Raw genomic sequence first — 21,032 nt, forward strand, 5'->3', positions numbered from 1 at the left:
TCATTTGGGGGTCGCCACTGATGATGTTACCTAGCCAGGTAATGAAATGTCTGGATATCAAACCTACAGCTCAGTGAGCAAACCTACACCCTAGAGACAAAATGTGGATTGAGGGGAGCTGAGAGCATGGTGAGAAGAAAGGGCTATGGGAGTGGGTGTGCGTGGGAAGAGAGAGCAAAGGAAGTCAAAAGGGTGGGCTTGTAAGAGGAGGGGAGACAGAGGTTGGAAGAGTGGAGAAGGGAATGACCGGAGGATCAAGACAGGAGAGTGGTGATCTGGAGGGAACTTGTTAGGGAACCTTAAAGTGACAAAACTGGGATATTGTTATTCTGAACTCTTATTTCTCTGTTTTTCTAATTTATTGCTGGACTTTTTGTTTTATTTCCCTTAGAATTTATATTTAAGAATCTGTACCTTGGTACCTAAGATGGTGCCTTAGTGGCAACTTATAAACTTTTCACTATATTAATGTGAGTACATGTAACAATAAAGCTAATTCCCAGGGAGAAAGAATAAAGGGGTAGGGTAGAGGAGAGGGACTGGAGAAGGTTAGGTTAAAGACTGGATGAGAAGGTCAAGATGAGAAGGGATCTGGAGAAGGATGAGACCGAGATGTGGGGAAGGGAGATATTGTTAGGAAACATTATAGGAGTGATTTGGAGAGGGGAGATGTTGCTGTTTGGGAGACTGGAATTCATGTTTTTCAAGACATTACATTCATCTGACAAAGCACATATTAGTGAATTGCATTATTTCGAGGGCTAGAATAAAAGAGTAGGGATGCACTCCTGAGGCTCTATAAAGTTCTGGTCAGGCTTAATTTGAATATTGTGAACAGTTTTGGGTTCCATGTCTATGAAAGGAAGTGATGGCTTTTACAGAAGTCTAGAGAAGGTCTACAAGAATGATCCAGGGGATGAAGGGCATGTCATATGAGGAGCAGTTGAGGACTCTGGGTCTGCACTTGATGGAGTTTAGAAGGATAAGACAGTATCTCACTGAAACTTACAGAATACTGAAGCCGAGATAGAGTGGACGTGGAGAAGATGTTCCGCTAAGGAACTAGGACCTGAGGGCAGAGCATGGAGATGACCCTTTAGAACTGAGATGAGGAGAAATTTCTTCAGCCAGAGGGTGGTGAGTCTGTGAACTTGTTGCCACAGAAGCTTTGAGTCCAAGTTATATAGGAGGGAGAATATTTAAGACCGAGATAGATAGATAGGTTTATGATTAGTAAGGAGATCAAAGGTTATTGGGAGAAAGTAGGAGAATGTGGTTGAGAAACATATCAGCCATGATCGAATGGCAGAGCAGACTTGATGGACCAAATGGCCTAATTCTACCCCTATATCTTATGTTTGGAGGGATGAAGGAATAGCCTGGAAGCCAATTTTCTATCCTGGCTAATATTGTACCCCCAGTCAGTGAACTCTATCCAGGAATATAGAAACTGGAGTAGGCTGTTCTGCCATTCAGTGAGGTCATGGCTGATCTGTGACTGGACTTCACATACCAACCTTTCACCATTGTCCCTTAAAGAGACCACTGTTTAGGTATTCTATTCGCTTTTGATATACAGTATTTGTGGAAAAACCTGGTGCCTAATTTTACATTTATTGCTCATTTACTGTCATATTCTACAAGACATAACCTTGACATAAACCACTGCATCGCGCTCTAGCCTTTGCAAAGGCTCATTCCAGAAGGAGACATGTGACAGTCTTTCCCCCCACAGCCATTTCGAGGGTAGTGTGTGGTGGCAGAGAGATTCCAGGAGTACATAAAGGATCTAATGGGTCGTGCACTTCTCACCACTAGCTAAGCTATGTCTTGCTGCTTATTAGAAAGTTCTGGCCCTGAGGCATTCTGCCAAATGACTTTCATAGTCTACTCAGGAACCACCCAAAGGATCCACCCTCTCTTTTTCCTCCCATGGTCTCAAGGACATTATGTGCTGACCATTGACCTGATGGACTTGTGCTCAAAGGTGTTTTCCTTTGGAAATTTTACCTTGGGATAGAGGTGATACAGAACAGTCCTACTACTTGGAGCATTTCATGGTAATGAAGCCAGACACATCCTTCACAACACTGGGACAGGTAAAATCTCAATACATGGTGATGTATTGGTGCTTGCATACTGAGGGTCTATACATAGCTGTATATATGAATAGACTAATTAAAAACATCTATAAGAGACATACTGACTTTCTTAGCTGCAAGGTTTGTGAAGGTTTGTAGCTCAGGTTGAGGTTTAGGGTGTAGGTTTGATATCCAGATGTTTCATTTCCTGTTGTCTCCTGCCTTCTATTTATGTTTGTCCTGGATGGGGTTCCTGGGGTTTGTGGTGATGTCATTTCCTGTTCGTTTTCTGAGGGGTTGATAGGTGGTATCTACGTCTACGTTTGTTTATGGCGTTGTGGTTGGAGTGCCAGGCCTCTAGGAATTCTCTGGCATGGCTTGGCTTAGCCTGTCCCAGGATAGATGTGTTGTCCCAGTCAAAATTACTGTAGATGCTGGAATCTGTACTGAAAACAAATGCTGGAGATCACAGCATCCATGGAGAGAGAGAGCAAGCTCACATTTTGAGTCCAGATGACTCTTTATCGGAAGTGATGATTTTTATGCTGTGGTCAGGAATAGACTGTTGTCAACCCCTTTCTGGAATATTCCTCTATCCCCAGCCAAAATAAATTGAGACTTCCTAGCATAATGGGTGTTCTGCAACTGAAGCTGACTAACAAATTGCTTATCATTCACAACCATTTGAGAAACAGCAATAGAACCAGTTCATTAGCATTTCAACTAAATTGTTTTTAAATGTAGTTGCAAGACATATTTCTGGTTTATTTGCAGGAAATGCCTCTGTCAACATCTAGAGCTGATCTTGATTGATTTTGGGTCCTTTATTACGAGAGCATCTCCTTTGTTTGGACTGAATAATGCCTGTATTACAAACTCTAACATCTGGTTACTACTGGCTAAGTTTTGAGGGCTCTGCAAAGACAACAATTTTTGACCCCTCACCTCCCTGTATCAAGAGACCAATAGCAAATAGTTTATTAAGAGTCTTTGCTGGCCTTAATTAAGTGCAATAATGAGGAAAGGTCAAACTGATACAATGTAGTAGCTTGGATTCATCCTTAATCTTTATCTAAATTAGACATCAGGTATGGTAGTGTAATGGTTATGTTGCTGGACATAATCCGATAAAATAAGTTCAAGTTTGTGAATGGAATTCAATTAGTTAAATAATAGGATACAAAGCTTTGAATATAATGGCAGCAATGAAACTATTAAATTGTCATAAAAAATTGTTAGTTTTTTACAGAAGGAAATCTGCTGTCCTATCAAGTTTGATATTTCTCAAAGCATTGCAATTTTGCCGCATCATATGGTAATGCAAGTACCAGAAGCAACCAAACTCCTCTTTACTTTCCTCTGCTGAACTCCCTGAAGTTCTCAACTCCAGCACTCTATGTATGTTGCATTCACAAGCTAAGTTGCACTGAGTTACCTACTTATATATGCTCATAACATAAAACACCTATCAGAATCACTTCACGAAGTTTCAGTTTTAGCTGGTTCTTAATTAAGCTGCTGTTCCATGGGAACCACTGAAAAAACTCTGCTAAGACCACCTGGTCATTCTACAATTTCAAACAATAGCTTTCAATTTGATACCAGCTACAAATACAAACTAGATTAACTTTGTACAAAATAAAATAAAAATGTAAGACGTCGTTCCCCAATAATATATATAAAATCAGTCCATCACGCAGTGGTCACCACGTAACATCCTTGACTGTATGGTCAAAGGAGAGGTTGGTTCCCCGGGTAGACTGTCAAAGTTACTTGACAGAACTTTCCGACAAGCACCAAGACATAGCTGGACTGATGACGAGAAGGGCACTACCTGTCAAACCCTGCATGTACATCTGAAATTTCTGCACCACTGCCCTCTAGATAGCTGCAGTGGTGAAGAGAATGCTGCACATTGCCTTCCAGATTGTGAATTGCAAGCAAGGTCTAGAGAGAGTTACAGTAGCTTTTGTTGAGGTTTGACCTGAGCAGCTCCATGCTGCTGGACTTTCTGCTGTCCACGTTGTTCCATGGGATACAAACCCCAAATGCTGTGAGACATGTAACAACTGAGCCTGGAGGACCAATAACTCACTGCGTGCTGAGGGATGCATTGAAATTGGGTAGCCACTGCCAAGGTGCAAAGGAGGAAGCTCACTTAAAGGGTTTTAAAAACTTGTCCAACCTTTGGTAGCTTCGTTGGAAAGTAAAGAGTTTGTTTTAAACTTAGTAAATGTTCCAATATTGCACCTAAGAGTGCCATGCTCAAATGAGAAATGATACTTTTATTGTATTTTCTATAATGCTGGTCTTGAATTTTTTTGTGATGAGAGATAATTTGCAAAAATAAATACTGGAACTTTCGGTCAATAGTTAGTATTCTGTGGCGAGTTGACCCACCTTCTCACTCCTCAAAGCGTTCCGCCTCGAATAAGCTACAAGTTAGAAGTTTAATGCAATACGGAAAACAGTGAGGAACTGGATAGGTTAAAAATTCCCTTTTATGCCGGCTAACAGTTCCACTGAGCCTTTAAGATGGGCAGAGTTGCGGCCTAACGGTGGGGCTGTGGGTTGCAGAGAGAACAGCAGATTCACAGCAATGATGCAAACTGTAGCTCCCCCCGCTGTCAGTGCAATTCTGCTGGACATCGAGGGGACCACCACTCCGATCTCCTTTGTAAAGGTAAAGGGAAGTAAACGAGCAGGAATTTCGTAACACGAGGCCTCCGTTTTAAAGAGATAAAAGTCGCGGGTGCTCTTTCCCTGCTGCAGTGAGGTGAACGTGATAAAACGTGCCGGAGCTCGCCCGGTTCCGTGAACAGGAACTGCATGTAGTCAATGCTACAGGTTGAATACTGGCGTCTCCCAATTGCCTGCGCCAGGGCACTTATCGCCAAAATATCTCTCAAACTAAATGTATGGGTCAAAATAGTCACAGAATGGCCACGTAGTGCAGTGTACATAGTGAAACTCAGTGTCCCATTTGGATCCTTTGAACCTACAGAGAGCGTTCATGTCTTTTTGTCTCTTATAAGAACAAGGAGGGGGACACCCAGCGTGCAATGAGATCTGATTGCTCCACATTCCTCCTCATCTCTATCTTAAATAAGCACCTCCTTTAGTCCAAAACGGAAACAGAAATTGCTGGAAAAACTCAGCAGGTCTGGCAGATTCTGTGGAGAGAAATCAGAGTTAATGTTTCGGGTTAAGTGACCTTTCCTCGGAGCTGATGGTATTTTTTTTGCAAAGATGGGGGAGGGTGAAAGGAGTAAAGAATAGGTGGAGATAGATCCCAAACAGAGAAGAATAGTTGGACAAAGGAGTGGATAACAGTCAGCCTGGGAGAATGAATAACTATTAGTGGTATGTAATAGACCATGTGGTAACAAGGCCTGGTGTGTGGGGGTTGGGGTAAGGACATGGGAGAAGGTGCCTCAAGCCCTAACGTTGTTCAACTCAATTTTGAGTCCAGAACGCTGTACAGTTCCCAAGTGAAAAATGATGTGTTGTTCTTCCAGCTTATGTTGAGCCGTATTGGAGCACTGCAGCAAACCTGAGACCGAGATCTTGGCCAGGGAACATGGTGTATTGAAGTGCCAGGCAACTTGAAGCTCAGGGTCTTTTTTGCAGACAGAATGTAGGTGTTCTGCAAAGTGGTCACCCAATCTTCACTTTTTTTCTGCAATGTAGAGGTGACCATATTGTGAACAGGGAATGCAGTAGACTAGATTGAGTGAAGTGCAGGTAAAGCTTCACTTGCAAGGTGTGTTTGGGCCTTTGGATACTGAGGAGGGAGGAAGTAAACAGGCAGGTGTTCCATCTTACAGGGTTGCAGGAAAGGTGCCATGGCAGGGGGTTGGGAGTGAAGGAGGAGTGGACCAGGGTATGATAGAAGTAATGGTTCTTGCGGACAGGAGAGTGAGTGGCATGTCTGTGGGTGGCATCCTCCTGGTGGCATTCTAGCTACCTGACGAAGGAACAGCTTGTACTTCCAAATAAACCAGTTGGACTATAATCTGGTCATAGAGATGTACAGCACGGAAACAGACCCTTCAGTCCAACCTGTCCATGACAACCAGATATCACAACCTAATCTAGTCCTATTTGCCAGCACTTAGCTCATAACCTTCTTAAACCTTTTCTATTCATATACCCATCTAGGTGTCTTTTAAATGTTGTAATTGTACCAAACTCCATCACTTCCTCTGGTGGCTCATTCCATACATGCACCACCCTCTGCGTGAAAAAATTGCCCCTTGGTTCCCTTTTAAATCTTTCCCCTCTCACCCTAAACCTATGCCCTCTAGTTCCGGACTCCCCCACCCAAGGAAAAGACTTTGTCTATTTATGCGATCCATCCCCCTCATGATTTTATAAACCTCTATAAGGTCACCCCTCAGCCTCCGACGCTCCACGGAAAACAGCTCCAGCCTATTAAGCCTCTCTAGTGTTGTATGCCGGTGTAGGACCCCAGTCCTACACCGGCACCTCCACATCATCCTTTATAATAGACTCTAACATTTCCTACTGACAGGTGTTAAGCTAATGGTCTACAGTTAGCTTTTTCTTATCTCCTCATTTTTGAATAAGATGTTACTTTGGCAGGTTTCCAATCCTTTTGGACTTTTCCAGAAACTATGGATCCTTGCAAGTTTACTATCTGTGCATCACCTTCTCTGGAGCTGCTTACTCAAAAGTTCTAGAATGCATCCCAACTCTATTTTCTTAAACATCTTCCATTGTTCCACTTCCCTGGTAAGCCTTAACTGTTAGAAGTTCAAACATCTGCCCAGCTCAACCTTGAATGTATTCAACAACTCAATGTCCATTGCTCTCCAGAGTAAAGAATTCCAAAGGCAGCAACCTTCTGTGAGTAGAATTTTTTTCTCATCTGTCTTAAATTGTAAACCACTTCAAAACGTTGCACCTAGTTATAGGTTTCCCTCCCTCGACCCAAAGAGTCCTATTTGACTTTAAGCATTAGTTCCATTTCTCTTCACAGATACTGCTGGACTTGTTAAGCTTTTCCAGTGCTTCCAGCTTTTATTACTACCCTGTCACATTCTCCCAGTCTCTCATTCTTTTAAACTCCAATTACTTGAGGTCTAACATACTCAACCCACTCAATCTGTCCTTAGGGGAAATCCCATTCATCCCAAGAACCAACCAAGTGAACCTTTTTTGAATAGCCTGTAATGCAAGTATATCTCTCTTTAAATAAGGAAACCAAAACACATTGGTGTGTGGTCTCACCATTGCCCGATACTGATATAGCAAGACTCCCTATGTTTGCACTTCATCTCCCTTGTAATAAAGTCCAGTATTCCCTTTGCATTCCTAGTTAGTTGCTTATCTGCAAAACCTGTCAAGATATTCAGATGTCACGGTTGTGTGTTTTCCAGCAATTCTGCCAATAGTTTGAAATATTTATTAAATAAGAATAATTATATTTACATAAGGACTGGAAGATGGACTCACCTACTTTATAACAAGTTACAAATCTGTGGAAATCTGTTACAGTACAGGTTACTTCATTGGGTGCAAACATATGTATTTATACCTCATCTTTAAAAGGCAAGCTTGTTCAGAACCTTCTGGATTCATCACTGGACTTCAGCATAAATCTAATACACAAAGTGCTTTGGGATGTTTCTGAGGTGTGATTCTTTTAATGAATATTCTCAGTTTGGTGAACATCAGCTTTTTGTTAAGTATTGTTTTTTAGATTAGATTAGATTACTTACAGCGTGGAAACAGGCCCTTCGGCCCAACAAGTCCACACCGACCCGCCGAAGCGTAACCCACCCAGACCCATTCCCCTACATTTACCCCTTCACCTAACACTACAGGCAATTTAGCATGGCCAATTCACCTAAACTGCACATTTTTGGATTGTGGGAGGAAACCCACACAGACACGGGGAGAATATGCAAATTCCACACAGAGAGTCGCCTGAGGCGGGAACTGAACCTGGGTCTCTGGCGCTGTGAGGCAGCAGTGCTAACCACTGTGCCACCCATATTTTCTTCACAGAAAATGTCTTGAAGTGCTTCATTTGGGGTAGAAATGTACAGATTGAGCAGAAAGTTTGGGTAAGGCATGAGGGTTTTCTTTTAGAAGTTTTGGAAGCACTTTTCAGATCTTCAGAATATGGTAACATGCTTCTTAGTCATCCTCTGGATGCTCTGGTGTTATAGAATCCCTACAATGTGGAAGCAGCCCATTCAGTCCACACCGACCCTTGGAAGATCATCCCACCCCGTCTCTGTAACCCTACATTTTCCATGGCCAATCCACCTAATTTGCATACCTTTGCACTGTGGGAGGAAACCTGTGCAGACACAGGAAAATGTGCAAACTTCACACAGTCATCCAGTGCTGGAATCAAACCCAGGTCTCTGACGCTGTAAAATAGTAGTGCTAACCACTGAGCCACCATGCATGGTGATTTGTAGGTAAAGCACTTTGTGAACTAATATTAATTCTCAGCGATTTTTATTTCTCTGTGAGTTGGCATTGTTTGTGGTGTATAAACTAATGTGTGTGTATGTATTTTTAAATTAGGATGTTTTGTTTCCTTACATCAAAGAAAATGTGAAGAGCTACCTTCATACACACTGGGATGAGAAGGAATGTCAGGAAGACGTAGACCTTTTGAGAAAACAGGTACATTTGACTGGTCAGAGTATTACTCTCAAGATAAGTCACCTTGAGGGAAAAGAAATGTTTCATTGAACTGAATGCAACAAAGAGGAAATGTGTTGAGAAGCTGGTGGAGGGATGGAAGGCTGTCTTTGCTGCCAGCGTAGCTGCACTCACCTTAGTCACAGCCCAGCAGTACTGACGCTGCAGGACTTGGATAATGGCTTCCATGACAGAATTTGAAAATCAGTGCACCTCCTGCCTACACAGGAAGACGCCAGGGCAGTTTACATCATCACGGTGTGACCACCTCAGACTGGAAATAGATGTTGGAACTGATCCTGATGCTTTCCATTGTTACTGCTTCTCTCTTCACTGCCTTTGCTGCTCCCTTTGATTCCCTGACCCTTGGTGCTCCCATTTGAGACAGTGAGGCCCTGAGGGCTCTCCACTGAGTCAGCCATTTTTGTAATTCATTTTAGGGACACCAGGCTATTACACTAAGTAAACCTACATTTAAAATATAACATGAAATTGCACTTAGTTTGACAGTCCCTTTAACCTAAATACTAAGAAATACTGATATAAGCGTTATAAAAGGTTGCGTTTTCTGCCTCCACAACTACAGGGTGTGCACTCATGCCCCAGGCAGTTGCATTTCTGTGATGTCACTACCAGTAATGCAGTAGCAAAGTGTCTGTATCAAACAATAACAGCAATAAAATGAGCGTTCTGCAAGCATTTTAAATGAATTAAAAACCTGGGGTCACAATTTGACAACTGTCCCACTCCATGCACTTGTCTGCCTTCTCCATCGGGCTTGTCTCTTGTGCTATCTTCCTGTTCGCCGTCCCTGAGAGTGAGTGAACCTGTGAGTGGAGTGAGGGAAGTGACCAGGCTGTGAAAGATGGTCAGGAGTGTGAGGGGAAAATGGTTTCGAAGGTACTATCAGAACGGCCATGATCTCATTGAATGGCAGAGCAGCTTTGAAGGGCTGAATGGCCTACTCCTGTTTCTGAGTTAACTGCAAATATGCCTCTCTATCACCTTTGTAATATTTTTTAGGCAGTAGCATATTTGAAGTAAAGAAGTCGCCACTCCAGTGTTCCTCAGTTCTAACCAGGTAGATTCTGTCTCTGCTGAAAATGTGTTGCTGGAAAAGCGCAGCAGGTCAGGCAGCATCCAAGGAACAGGAGAATCGACGTTTCGGGCATAAGCCCTTCTTCAGGAATGAGGAAAGTGTGTACAGCAGGCTAAGATAAAAGGTAGGGAGGAGGGACTTGGGGGAGGGGCATTGGAATTGTGATAGGTGGAGGGAGGTCAAGGTGAGGGTGATAGGCCAGAGTGGGGTGTTGAGGGAGACATTGATGCCTTTGCGTCATCCCACTAAATTGTCTATCTCTTTCCTGTCCTCTGTTTTGTTGTTCCTGAAGAAGGGCTTATGCCCGAAACGTCGATTCTCCTGTTCCCTGGATGCTGCCTGACCTGCTGCGCTTGTCCAGCAACACATTTTCAGCTCTGATCTCCAGCATCTGCAGCCCTCACTTTCTCCTCGAAGATTCTGTCTCTGACCATTCAACTGAATCTTCCCTCCCCAATGCTGTTACCGTCTCTTTAGTCAATGCTCCCAATTCCACCTCTTTTTTCTTTTGTCCTTCCCTTTCTTTACTGACTTCCTGGTACCGAAGAACACCAACATTTGAATCCTTCCATTCTTCGAGCCTGCTCTCTTTAATTGCCAGTTCATAAGTCCTTAATGTTTATTCATGCCTTCAATTTAATTTATCATGCATTGTACATTTATGTATATGTACTTCAAAACTATCTTTGACTGTCTTATATTAACACCCTGCCCAGACCCATGTTCCCTACAATCTCTGAACTATTTTGTACCCCGAAGTTTATTTTCTCTTTCGGATACCTTGTTTAATTTCTCTGATACTCCTTTTACGTGTCCTAGGCTAAAAATGACGAGGAATTAGAAGGAGCAGTGCTAATTCCAGAATGGTGTTCCGGTGAGAATGCTGACAAGGAACAAGCTCTTGAAATGGTGACAAACAACATCTTGTGGCAGATGTCCCAGGACAGGAAGACCACAGCTTTGAAACAGCTGCAGGGCCACATGTGGAGGGAAGCCTTTCTACGTGGAGAAGTGAAAGGAGAGTAAGTGATTTTAAAATGTGTACATTATGGAGCAAGATGCATTTGATCCCACAAATGGAATCAGAGGGTGCAGTCTTACCACTTTTTGGCTCCGTGCGAGCCAAAAAGCCAAAGCTGTGACAGATGGAGTTCAGTGTAAGCAAGTATGAAATTATCCATTGGGGATCAAAAAAGAGCGGATCAGGGTTCTTTCTAGATGGTATGAAGATAAATACATAGATGTCCAAAGAGACTTGGGTGTTCAGGTATGTAGATCTTTAAAATGTCACAAACAGGTGCAGGAAATAACCAAGAAAGCTAAAGGAATGCTCGTCTTTATAGCTGATGAACTAGAGTACAGGGATGCAGAGTTATGCCGCAAATATACAAAACCCTGGTTAGATCCCACTTGGAGTACTGAGAGCAAATCTGGGCACCACACCTTAGGAAGAATACATTGGCCTTAAAGGGAGTACGATGTAGGTGAACAACAATGATACCTGGACTTCAGGGGTTAAATAATGAAGAGAGATTATACAAATTAGGTCTGTTTTCTCTCTAGAACTTAGAAGGTTAAGGGGTGAGCTAATTGAAGTCCTTGTGATAGTAACAGGAAAAGACAGGGTAGATAAAGATCAGCTATTTCCACTGGTTAGATGTTCTAGAGCTAGGGGATGATATTGGATCGTGGTTAGCTGTGATTACCTTTCAGTCCTTGCTATCTGGGCTTGCTGATACTGAAATGGCCACTGGGATACAGGCAACCTTCTGGTATCATACATATGAAATCAGACACTTGGAGGGCCAATGCCTTTGAGAAAATGAAAATTGAATAGAAACAATTCAGAATGGAGCAATGGCTAATTTTTTGAATAGATGTGAATTACTATTATGTTTTAACATTTTTCTTTATTATTATTGAATGTGAGTCAGAGTGTATAAAGATGTTACTCCAGCAATTAAAGAATGGAGGAAAGAAGGCAAGAAGGTATACATCTATTCTTCAGGCAGTGTGGAGGCTCAGAAGCTTCTGTTTGGATACTCCATTGAGGGAGACCTGCTGGAGGTAGGAAACAATTGTTTGTTGTGCCTGCTCTTATCGATAGTGTGGTTTTCTCAACAGGTTCACAAGTGTGAAAATGTGCTGGCATTGTTCAGACTGGAAACTAAAATCGGCAAAGATTGAGGCGTTCTAAGGCATTTTCTAGGTCAGCTGGTCAATGCAGTACTGAAGGCATAATGAGTAGAAAGATCCCAGCTACAATTGCTGGAGTGTGCTGAGAAAAGTTTGCCCTGAAAGCTTACGCCAAACAGCACATACCAGAACCTTAAAACCTAGTGGTGATGCAGAAAACTGCTAAAATGCTGTAGAGTTAGAGATGGTAAAACAAAGGAGGTTGAATGAAGTCAATGACTAGAAATAAGGAACTGAGTTGCTGCCATCAGGAAAAGGGCAAAGTGTTCTACCACTTTCCAAACTTTCTTCTAATTTTATTAAGCCACATCTGCTGGGAGATACCATTGGAAACCTCTTTTATGCAATTGTCATATTTTTGCTCAGCACAGTCTTCAAGGTGGAGCTAAAAGCTGAGGAGCAGCAAACAGACGGTGGGATATCTCGGTGAAGGTGCCCATAAACTGTTAGAGTGTTTCTCAGTGAATTCAGTAACTACAGATAAAGCAGGTAGACTTGTTTTACTAAGAGCCTTCCATCCAGTATTTCCCTATAGCTGCTGAAGATTAATTTTTAGATCTTTATGAAGCTGATACCACACCAAAAAACAAATATCTGTGGGGGATGCAGTGGTTTAGTCATACTGTCACTGACCTGGTAATCTCAAGGCCCAGGCTAATCTTCTAGTGATATGGGTTCAAATCCCACCATGGTAAATGGTGAAATTTGAAATTAAAAATAACCTGAATTTAAAAGAAAGTCTCTAATTGTGACCATTGTTAACGGTTGTAAAACAAATCCAACAGGTTCATACATATCTTTTTGGTAAGAAAATCTGCTATCCTTGTGGAGTCTGACCTGCCTGTGCCTCCAGATCACAGTAATATGATTAAGTCTTAACTGCCCTCTGAAATGGCCAATCAGTTCCAGAGCAATTAGAAATGGGCAGCAAATGCCCGCAATACCAACATCCTATGCAAGAAACAAAACATACTGACATGCAATGTTTCCCCACAGGGAGGCAGTAGTGTAGTGGACTAGCATTCCACACACTCAGGTCTTGAGAACATAGATTCAAATCCCATCATGGCAGACAGTGAAATTTAAATTCAATAAAAATTTGCAATTTAAAACCTATACTAATGGTGACCCATAAGCACTATTGATTGTTGTAAAAACCGTTCTGGTTCACTAATGTCCTTTAGGGAAGAAAATCACCCTCCTTGGCTGCTCTGGCCTAAATGAGAAATGAACCCACAGCAATGTGACTGACAATAAATGTTGGCCTTCCCAGCAACGCCTACGTTCCCTGAACAGATTGTAAAGAATGTTTTGCAAAGAAATGAGGGTTACCAGTTTCTTACTTCCGAGGAACACAGGTCATGCAAATAAGTCTGACACTCGCTTACATGTGTGAAAATCCTGAGCAGGTATTACCTCCTTTTTGGTGTTGTTGCTCACCTTGGAAACAGTGCTTACTTGATCTCCATGAGTGCAGTTTTCCCCAATGTGGTAGATATTCCTTGGGTTATTTGGAAAGATTTATTGGTGTAAGAACATCAGACTGTGGAAACCATAGTTTCTGGAAGACTCATTCATTTCCTTATATTGCACGGCATGGCATTTGTGGAGACGATGTTTTTGATACAGGACATATTAAGGTCTCTAAAGCAGGTTGCTTAATATTGAGTACAGTGGCTATAATATTTTAGATGGTTGCATTTGAAATGCTCCATTTGTGAGTAGCATGTTCTGACACTCCATCCCTCCAACCACCCCCCCCCCTGTCCAAAACAGAAGTCCTTATTCCTTTGTATTTTTCTATTTCAAAAATATACTTGATCATAAAAATGTCTTTATATACAATAGTAGTCACTAGAGCAGTTCAATTCTGTACAGTATTTATATATAGAGAACAAACAATCACAAAGCATTTCTTCCTCATACAAGATATATGAGGGCCCGATCAGATCTGACAGCAATCAAGAATCATATAGCAAGAAGATAAAAATAGAATGTCAAGCCAGTGGAAGAAATGCCTGGGGTAAAATGATGCAAATGATAGCGAACAACCCAAAATGAAAATAACAATGAGAAGCCTAACTTCTACCTTTTTAAGGTTTTGAGACTATGGCCAAAAATGAAAGCCTGATCCCAGGACCCCTTTCTTTGTGTTAAAATGAGAGCAGTGAATGCATCCATAAATACTGTGTTGATTGCCACTTTGTTTGGTACTCCCTTGCCCACTCAGAGCACTGGCCCTGTGCAGTACTCTGGTCCTGGAGTTTTCAATTGAATTGATGTAAAATCCTTTAAAAATAAATCTTACTTTTTGTTATTATTCTTTGATACGCATGGTGCTGCTACCAGTGACATAACAGGTATTACGACTGCACGCGGCAGTGGGTGTGTCCCCTGCAACTGCAATGGCACCAAATGCAGCCCTTTTTAAAAATACAGTCTTCCTTTTCATTCCTATCAAACATAAATAGTCACTGGATTGAATTTTCAATCAGCGATCAATCAGCTGAACTCAGCTGGAGGAATGGTTGTAGGTCCTGGGATCCTGGTCCACAGTTCTTGACCCTGAACATTAAACTTCAGCTTGTGCTGGAAGTTATCTGTACGTCAGGGAAGGACAAGGTCAGTGTCTACAGAACAGGGACCCAGCAGGAGCCAGTGCTCTCTCTCAAGAGGATGAAGTAAATGATCAACATTTCTTCAAATAATGACAGACAGTACAAGTAGGTTTAGCAGTTAAATGTAAAACAATACAGTTGGACAGTATATAGTTTAGAATTGTCACAAGCTGTTGTGAATTTGAAGTTTTAACTAAGTGTATATCTGAAGGTAAATGTGATGCATGTATGGCACTTGTTTCATCCTCTCAGCTTTTTGATGGTCATTTTGACACAAAGATTGGATCCAAAGTAAAAGCAGAAAGCTACAGAGAAATCGCTAAAAACATTGGTTGTTCCACAGACAACATACTTTTCCTAACAGATGTAACAAAAGGTACATATTTATTCAAATATTTATTGCTTTTTTTACAACTTATTTGAATGTTCTGTGACATACCTGTGGGGAATTAAAAAAAACACAGGATAAGAGCTGTGAGATAATAATGTCACTGGACATCAGAGACCCCAGCTAATGCCCACAGGATGAGTTCAATGGCCAAAATAATGGGCTGTTTGAATTTGAATTCATTGAATGAATCTTGAAGATAAAGCTCGTCTCAATATTCTGAGATTCTGTTTTGAAGAAGAAAATGTGCAGATTATGGGGAGAAGGTTGGAGTGAAAAATGCTCAATCTAATACGAAGCAGACACGGTGGGTCTATCTTTCTGGTAAGTGACAATCTCATGCAGATTGTAGTTCTGCTTTTATTTTTATGTAATGATAGAGCTCTACATTTCTGACAGGAGATTCCGATCAGGGCTCCTTCGTGACCCTTACTTCCATCTTACAGTTCTCTCAGATGGCACAGTACTATCAGCAAAAGGCAAACCATGCTCTTTCACAGCAGTCTGCTGCCATCTGCTGAGACTGAAAAGTCTTGAATGACAGAGCTGCAGATGAACAGTCCATACATAAATTAAATATGAGGTAATTGTGCCATCAGGGGCTAGTGCCAGATAGATAGGGTCTTCAGTAAGTAGGGTGCCAATTTGGTATGGTGTGGTGTGCAAGAGGTGATGGTGAGCTAAGAGGATAGGTAGTGTGCTAGGTTAGTAAGTTATGATGCCAAATAGGGAGCATACCAGTCTGATAGGATGCAAGTAGGCCGGGTATGTGATTCTGTCTTAAAGGTAGGTAGATGCTGGTGTGAGATATTGAGTCCAGAAGAGCAAGAGTGTTGGGGGGAGGTTAAATGATTTCTGGCAGAGTTCACGCTGGTGGTCATTCCAAGGGAATGGGGGTGGAGAGTGAGATTGGATCCAGAGCTGGGGGCAGGGTCTGAGACCCAATAGAAATAGAGGCCAGTAGTGGGGAAGAATGTGGCTGTGGGTCCAGAGGAGGGTTTCGGTGGTGCTGAATGCCTGAGGAGGGTGGGGAAGGGAAATTGCTTCTGGAGCGGGATGGGTGGAGGAGGAAATGTCGGATGCTAAGCAGGGTGGGAGTGTTGAGTCTGGAGAGGGGACAGAGTTCAGTGCTATAAGTGTTCTGGGAGAGTTGTCATTGGGGTGTGAGATTAGTAATGGGGTCTGCTTAATAGTTACTTGGAAGTTAGACGATGTATTCAATTGTCTAACAGAATACCTATTTAATTAAATTCATTGGAACCTTTTGAATTCTCCAATTTAGATGGACACTTACGGTGAGTTCTGGGGTAGAGGAATTGCCCAGTCGAATTTTCAGGGTCTTGGGCAATTCCTTCGGAGTCTGCTATGATGGGGATTTTTCAAGGTCTCCATGCACAACTCCATTCAACACTGAAATAACAACTGGTGATCAGAAAAATCCAGGCCATTGGGCTGAATTTATAAAGTCATGGTGTCATCCTTCAGCCTCCGATGCTCCAGGGAAAACAGCCCCAGCCTATTCAACCTCTCCCTATATCTCAAATCCTCCAAACCTGGCAACATCCCTGTAAATCTTTTCAACTTTCAACTTTCACAGCATTCTTCCGATAGGAGGGAGACCTGAATTGCATGCAATATTCTAAAAGTGGCCGAACCAACAACCTATACAGCCGCAACATGACCTCCCAACTCCTATACTCAATACTCTGACCAATAAAGGAAAGCATACCGAATGCCTTCTTCACTATCCTATCTACCTGTGACTCTACTTTCAAGGAGCTATGAATCTGCATTCCAAGGGGTTACTGTTCAGCAACATTCCCTAGGACCTTACCATTAAGTGTATAAGTCTTGCCCTGATTTGCTTTCCCAAAATGCAGCACCTCACATTTATCTAAATTAAACTCCACCTGCCACTCCTCAGCCCATTGGCCCATCTGATTAAGATCCTGTTGAAATCTGGGTAACCTTCTTTGCTGCCCACTACACCTCCAATTTTGGTGTCATCTGCAAACTTGCTAACTATACTTCCTATGTTCACATCTAAATCATTTATATAATTGACGAAAAGCAGTGGATCCAGCACTAACCTTTGTGACACACCACTGGTCACAGGCCTCAGAGATGTACGGCACGGAAACAGACCCTTCAGTCCATACTGACCAGATATCCTAACTTACTCTAGTCCCATTTGCCAGCACTTGGCCCATATCCATCTAAAGCCCTTCCTGTTCATGTACCTATTCAGATGCCTTTAAATGTTGCAATTGTACACGCCTCTACCACCTCCTCTGGCAGCTCATTTCATACATGTACCACCCTCTGTTTAGGAAAAAGCTTTCCTAAACATCCCTTTTTAAATCTTTCCCCTCTCACTTTAAACTTATGCCCTCTAGTTCTGGATTCCCCCACCCCAGGGAAAAGAACTTGTTTATTTACTCTATCCATGCCCCTCATGATTTTATAAACCTCTAAAAGGTTATCCTTCAGCTGCTTCCGCTCCATGGAAAACAGCTACAAAATATTCAGCCTCTCCCTATAGCTCATAATTGTTTTTTTTTTGTAAAGGATGCATTTGACTGAGTAGAGTGTAATGACCTTGCCCATATTGGCAAATCTTGAATGGTAACAGTGCTTAAAGTGGCAGGCTTGAAACTAATCAAGAGTATGTACTATTTTGTACTGATAGATTGTGATGAAAATGTATTGCTGGAAAAGCACAGCAGGTCAGGCAGCATCCAAGGAACAGGAGAAGCGACATTTCGGGCATAAGCCCTTCTTCAGGAATGAGGAAAGGGCTTATGCCCGAAACGTCGATTCTCCTGTTCCTTGGATGCTGCCTGACCTGCTGCACTTTTCCAGCAACACATTTTCAGCTCTGATCTCCAGCATCTGCAGCCCTCACTTTCTCCTGATAGATTGTGATACTGACTTTAGAGCTGGCTCTTTTTTTTTTGAAGAAGTGCAGGGAATTCCCTGTGTCTTGGCCAGCATTTCTCCTTCAACTGTTACCACCAAAAAAACAGATTCACCATTCATTCATCCTGTTTATACAATTTTTGTTTGCAAATTGGCTGCCACATTTGCCTCTTGAACAGTTTACTGTACTTCTGAATTGTCGTTCATTATACATGATGTAGCGAGGATGTTTGATGTGATATGTAAATATTTCTTCTACTTTCCAACAATAGATCACATTGTTCCAAGTATTAAACACCATTCACTTATGTTTAAATACAGTACTGTTTAGTTAATAGTGGTGAACTTCGTAATTCTTCACGATTATAACTTTCGACTTGTCATACTGTCAAGTCAAAAAGGTATCAAGAAGAGTTTGTTGGACTATGATTGATTTAATGTGTTAAAGATTAAAGAATATTTACTTTATCAAGCTTTTTTTTATATTTGCAAATGAATTGCTGATGAACTAATATGTGTAACTTTGAGATAATTCTCAGGTCATTACTACTGAGATCTGAAATAAAACACTTGTGAAGTCATACAAGACTTGAAATGTAACTGTTTCTCTCTACAGATGCTGCCAGATTTGCTGCGTTTCTCCAGCACTTTGCGTTTTTTTTCATAACTTCAACTTGAATCTTGTGCCCTGCAGCTCATTGCAATTGTGTGCATTTATTCACAAGAGATTTGTTGTCACTTTTACAAATGTTTACTGTTTTAGTTATTATTTTATCAGCCCTGTAAATTTTGCTTTTTTAAACATCTATCAGAGGCAAGGGCTGCAGAGGAAGCAGGAGCTCGAGTGATTCTTGTGGTGAGGCCTGGAAACACAAAGCTGACAGAAGAAGAAGAAATGTCTCATTCTATTATCACCTCCTTTGGTGAACTCTTATTATCTGACCTCAGAGCAAACTGAGCAGCTTCAAAGTCCAATTAAAACTGTTTTTCTGCAGTAGGATTGACTGGAGCTATTTCTCAGCAAGGATTTTCATTTAGTTTATTCTAGTCACAAGAAAAGCATTTACAATGAGTTTGTTTTCCACAAAAAAAATTCCTAGAAAGAGTGAGACAGTGGCTTGTGATTTACTTTTCCTTGGGTTTTAAGTTTATGATCTCAGGATTGCTGCTGTGGAAAGGTATTGACACATGAAGAGTTAATGACCCTCACAGGAAAATTCAGGTGGGAAGTCAGTCCAGGCTGCTATCCCCACAAAGAGGATGTGTTCATGTGACAAGGAACTAGATAATCTTCCTTCAGTCAAACATGCAATTACAAGGATAGGGTATTTGAGGGAAGCGTGAAATTTGCGTTTCTATTTGAAATGTAAAAAATCCCTAATTGTACAGTTTGATTTTGAACTTTTAGTCATTGTTGTGGCTGGAAAAAAGCATTTTGAACTGTAAAGAGGTGAAGCTACAATGTCTGTGATTTTAATGGAATCAATTTAAGATACTTAACTGAATGATACCTCTGGTAAAAATATATTAAGCAATGCTAACAATATCAGAAAAATAAATATAAATGTTTGTTTAAACTCTGTCTTTAACAATTTATATTTAAATAATTTTACTAAATCTTTAATGCTTAGCTAAGCTTTTCATTTTTTTTGCTACTCTCTGCTCTGCTTTGGGAAGCTCATGTTATGAACCTTCTCTGTTGTACTGAATAATAAAAAACTTGTGTAGTACAAATCAGGACAAATTGTACTTTGTACATTAATTTCAGTCTGGCTCAGTGCTTTCACTTCAGAATCAGAAGGTTGTGGGTTCATCACTTCTAAGACTATATACAGAATCTAACTTTAGCTCTGGAATGTGAGAGTGACTCCGTGTTCACCGTGCTAATTTTTGAAGTAAAAACACTAAATCTGCCCTCTCACAGGAATATTCTATGTCACGATATCTAAGGAGCGAAGGTTTGCCAGTTTCCAAGAGAATAGGGAGCGGCACGGTGGCTCAGTGGTTAGCATTGCTGCCTCACAGCGCCAGGGACCGGGGTTCGATACCAGCCTCGGGCGACTGTCTGTGTGGAGTTTGCACATTCTCCCTCTGTCTATGTGGGTTTCCTCCGGGTGCTCCAGTTTCCTCCCACAGTCCAAAGATTTGCAGGTTAGGTGAATTGGTCATGCTAAATTTCCCATAGAGTTAGGGGTAAATTAGTCAGGAGTAAATATGGGGAATGGGTCTGGGTGGGTTACTCTTTGGAGGGTCGGTGTGGACTAATTGTTTCCACACTGTAGGGAATCTAATCTAATCTAAAAAAAGTGGTCCATCAACCACTATCAATCACTAAAGCACATCATGTTTTTTGCATTACTGTCTGTAGTACCTTGTTGTGTGCAAACTAGCTGCTGTGTGCCTTCAGCTGGAACAATGATTACATTTCAAAAATATTTTATTGGCAATGATGTGCTTTGGGAGAGCCAGAGGATGTAAAAGCTGCTAAGTACAAGTTCTTGCCTGCCATAAGGAGCTCCACCTTGTGCACTCCCAAAGAAAGTTACAAAAGTGTTCCACGAGTGTGTGTTGCCAATAGTAAATCATATTGTGAAGAGTATTTTGTACAATTTGGCTTTGAACAATTAAGAGGTAAATTTAAGTAATGAAATATATAAATAACATGGAAACTTCTAGATTTTGCATGATGTAAGATGTTCTGTGCATATTTTCTTGTGTTTTAAGAGTAGAATTTTCCTAATAATTGTTGAATTATTGTAGAATTGGTCTCGTGCCTGAATCCAGGATGTGATCCTGTGCTAGGCACACAGTATGTACCAATAAAGAACGATGCCTACAACATAGGGGACTCTGCACTCTTCTGGTTTGTTCTTTACCAGTGTGCTGTGGGCCCCAGTTTCAGCCCCCGAGGTTTTGGGGGGAGTTGAGTGTAATTGAGATGAGTGGATAATTGAATGTGGAGCTAAATGGAGCACTTTTATTCAGCAAAATAAAAATTAAAACACTAGTGACCACATCTTTGGCGGATTTCAAACTTGCAGTATGCC

At 41.5% G+C, this 21,032-nt stretch overlaps 1 protein-coding gene across 3 annotated transcripts; it reads left to right on the forward strand.

The window, feature by feature from the left end:
• Positions 1-4,260: 4,260 nt before the first annotated feature.
• On the forward strand, positions 4,261-19,191 carry enoph1 (enolase-phosphatase 1). Of its 3 annotated transcripts, none has more exons than XM_043695108.1 (6): positions 4,261-4,764; positions 8,646-8,747; positions 10,684-10,886; positions 11,799-11,931; positions 14,931-15,054; positions 18,602-18,786. In XM_043695108.1, exons 1-6 carry the CDS (start codon positions 4,585-4,587, stop codon positions 18,661-18,663), a joined length of 804 nt encoding a protein of 267 aa, XP_043551043.1. In that variant the 5' UTR covers positions 4,261-4,584; the 3' UTR covers positions 18,664-18,786. The 3 variants fall into 3 exon arrangements, with proteins under 3 accessions (XP_043551043.1, XP_043551037.1, XP_043551051.1); XM_043695102.1 differs by lacking the exon at positions 18,602-18,786 and adding an exon at positions 18,798-19,191 and having other exon boundaries at positions 4,263-4,764; XM_043695116.1 differs by lacking the exon at positions 18,602-18,786 and adding an exon at positions 16,349-16,613 and having other exon boundaries at positions 4,263-4,764.
• Positions 19,192-21,032: the final 1,841 nt, after the last annotated feature.

The sequence above is a fragment of the Chiloscyllium plagiosum genome, chromosome 1, assembly GCF_004010195.1.
Source record: "Chiloscyllium plagiosum isolate BGI_BamShark_2017 chromosome 1, ASM401019v2, whole genome shotgun sequence".
NCBI lineage: Eukaryota > Metazoa > Chordata > Chondrichthyes > Orectolobiformes > Hemiscylliidae > Chiloscyllium > Chiloscyllium plagiosum.

Coding starts and splice junctions, on each gene's coding strand:
- enoph1 (XM_043695102.1), top strand. CDS start 4,585: ATGCCGGCTAACAGTTCCACTGAGCCTTTAAGATGGGCAGAGTTGCGG. Junction 4,765..8,645: donor CTCCGATCTCCTTTGTAAAG/GTAAAGGGAAGT, acceptor TTTTTAAATTAG/GATGTTTTGTTTCCTTACAT. Junction 10,887..11,798: donor CGTGGAGAAGTGAAAGGAGA/GTAAGTGATTTT, acceptor AATGTGAGTCAG/AGTGTATAAAGATGTTACTC.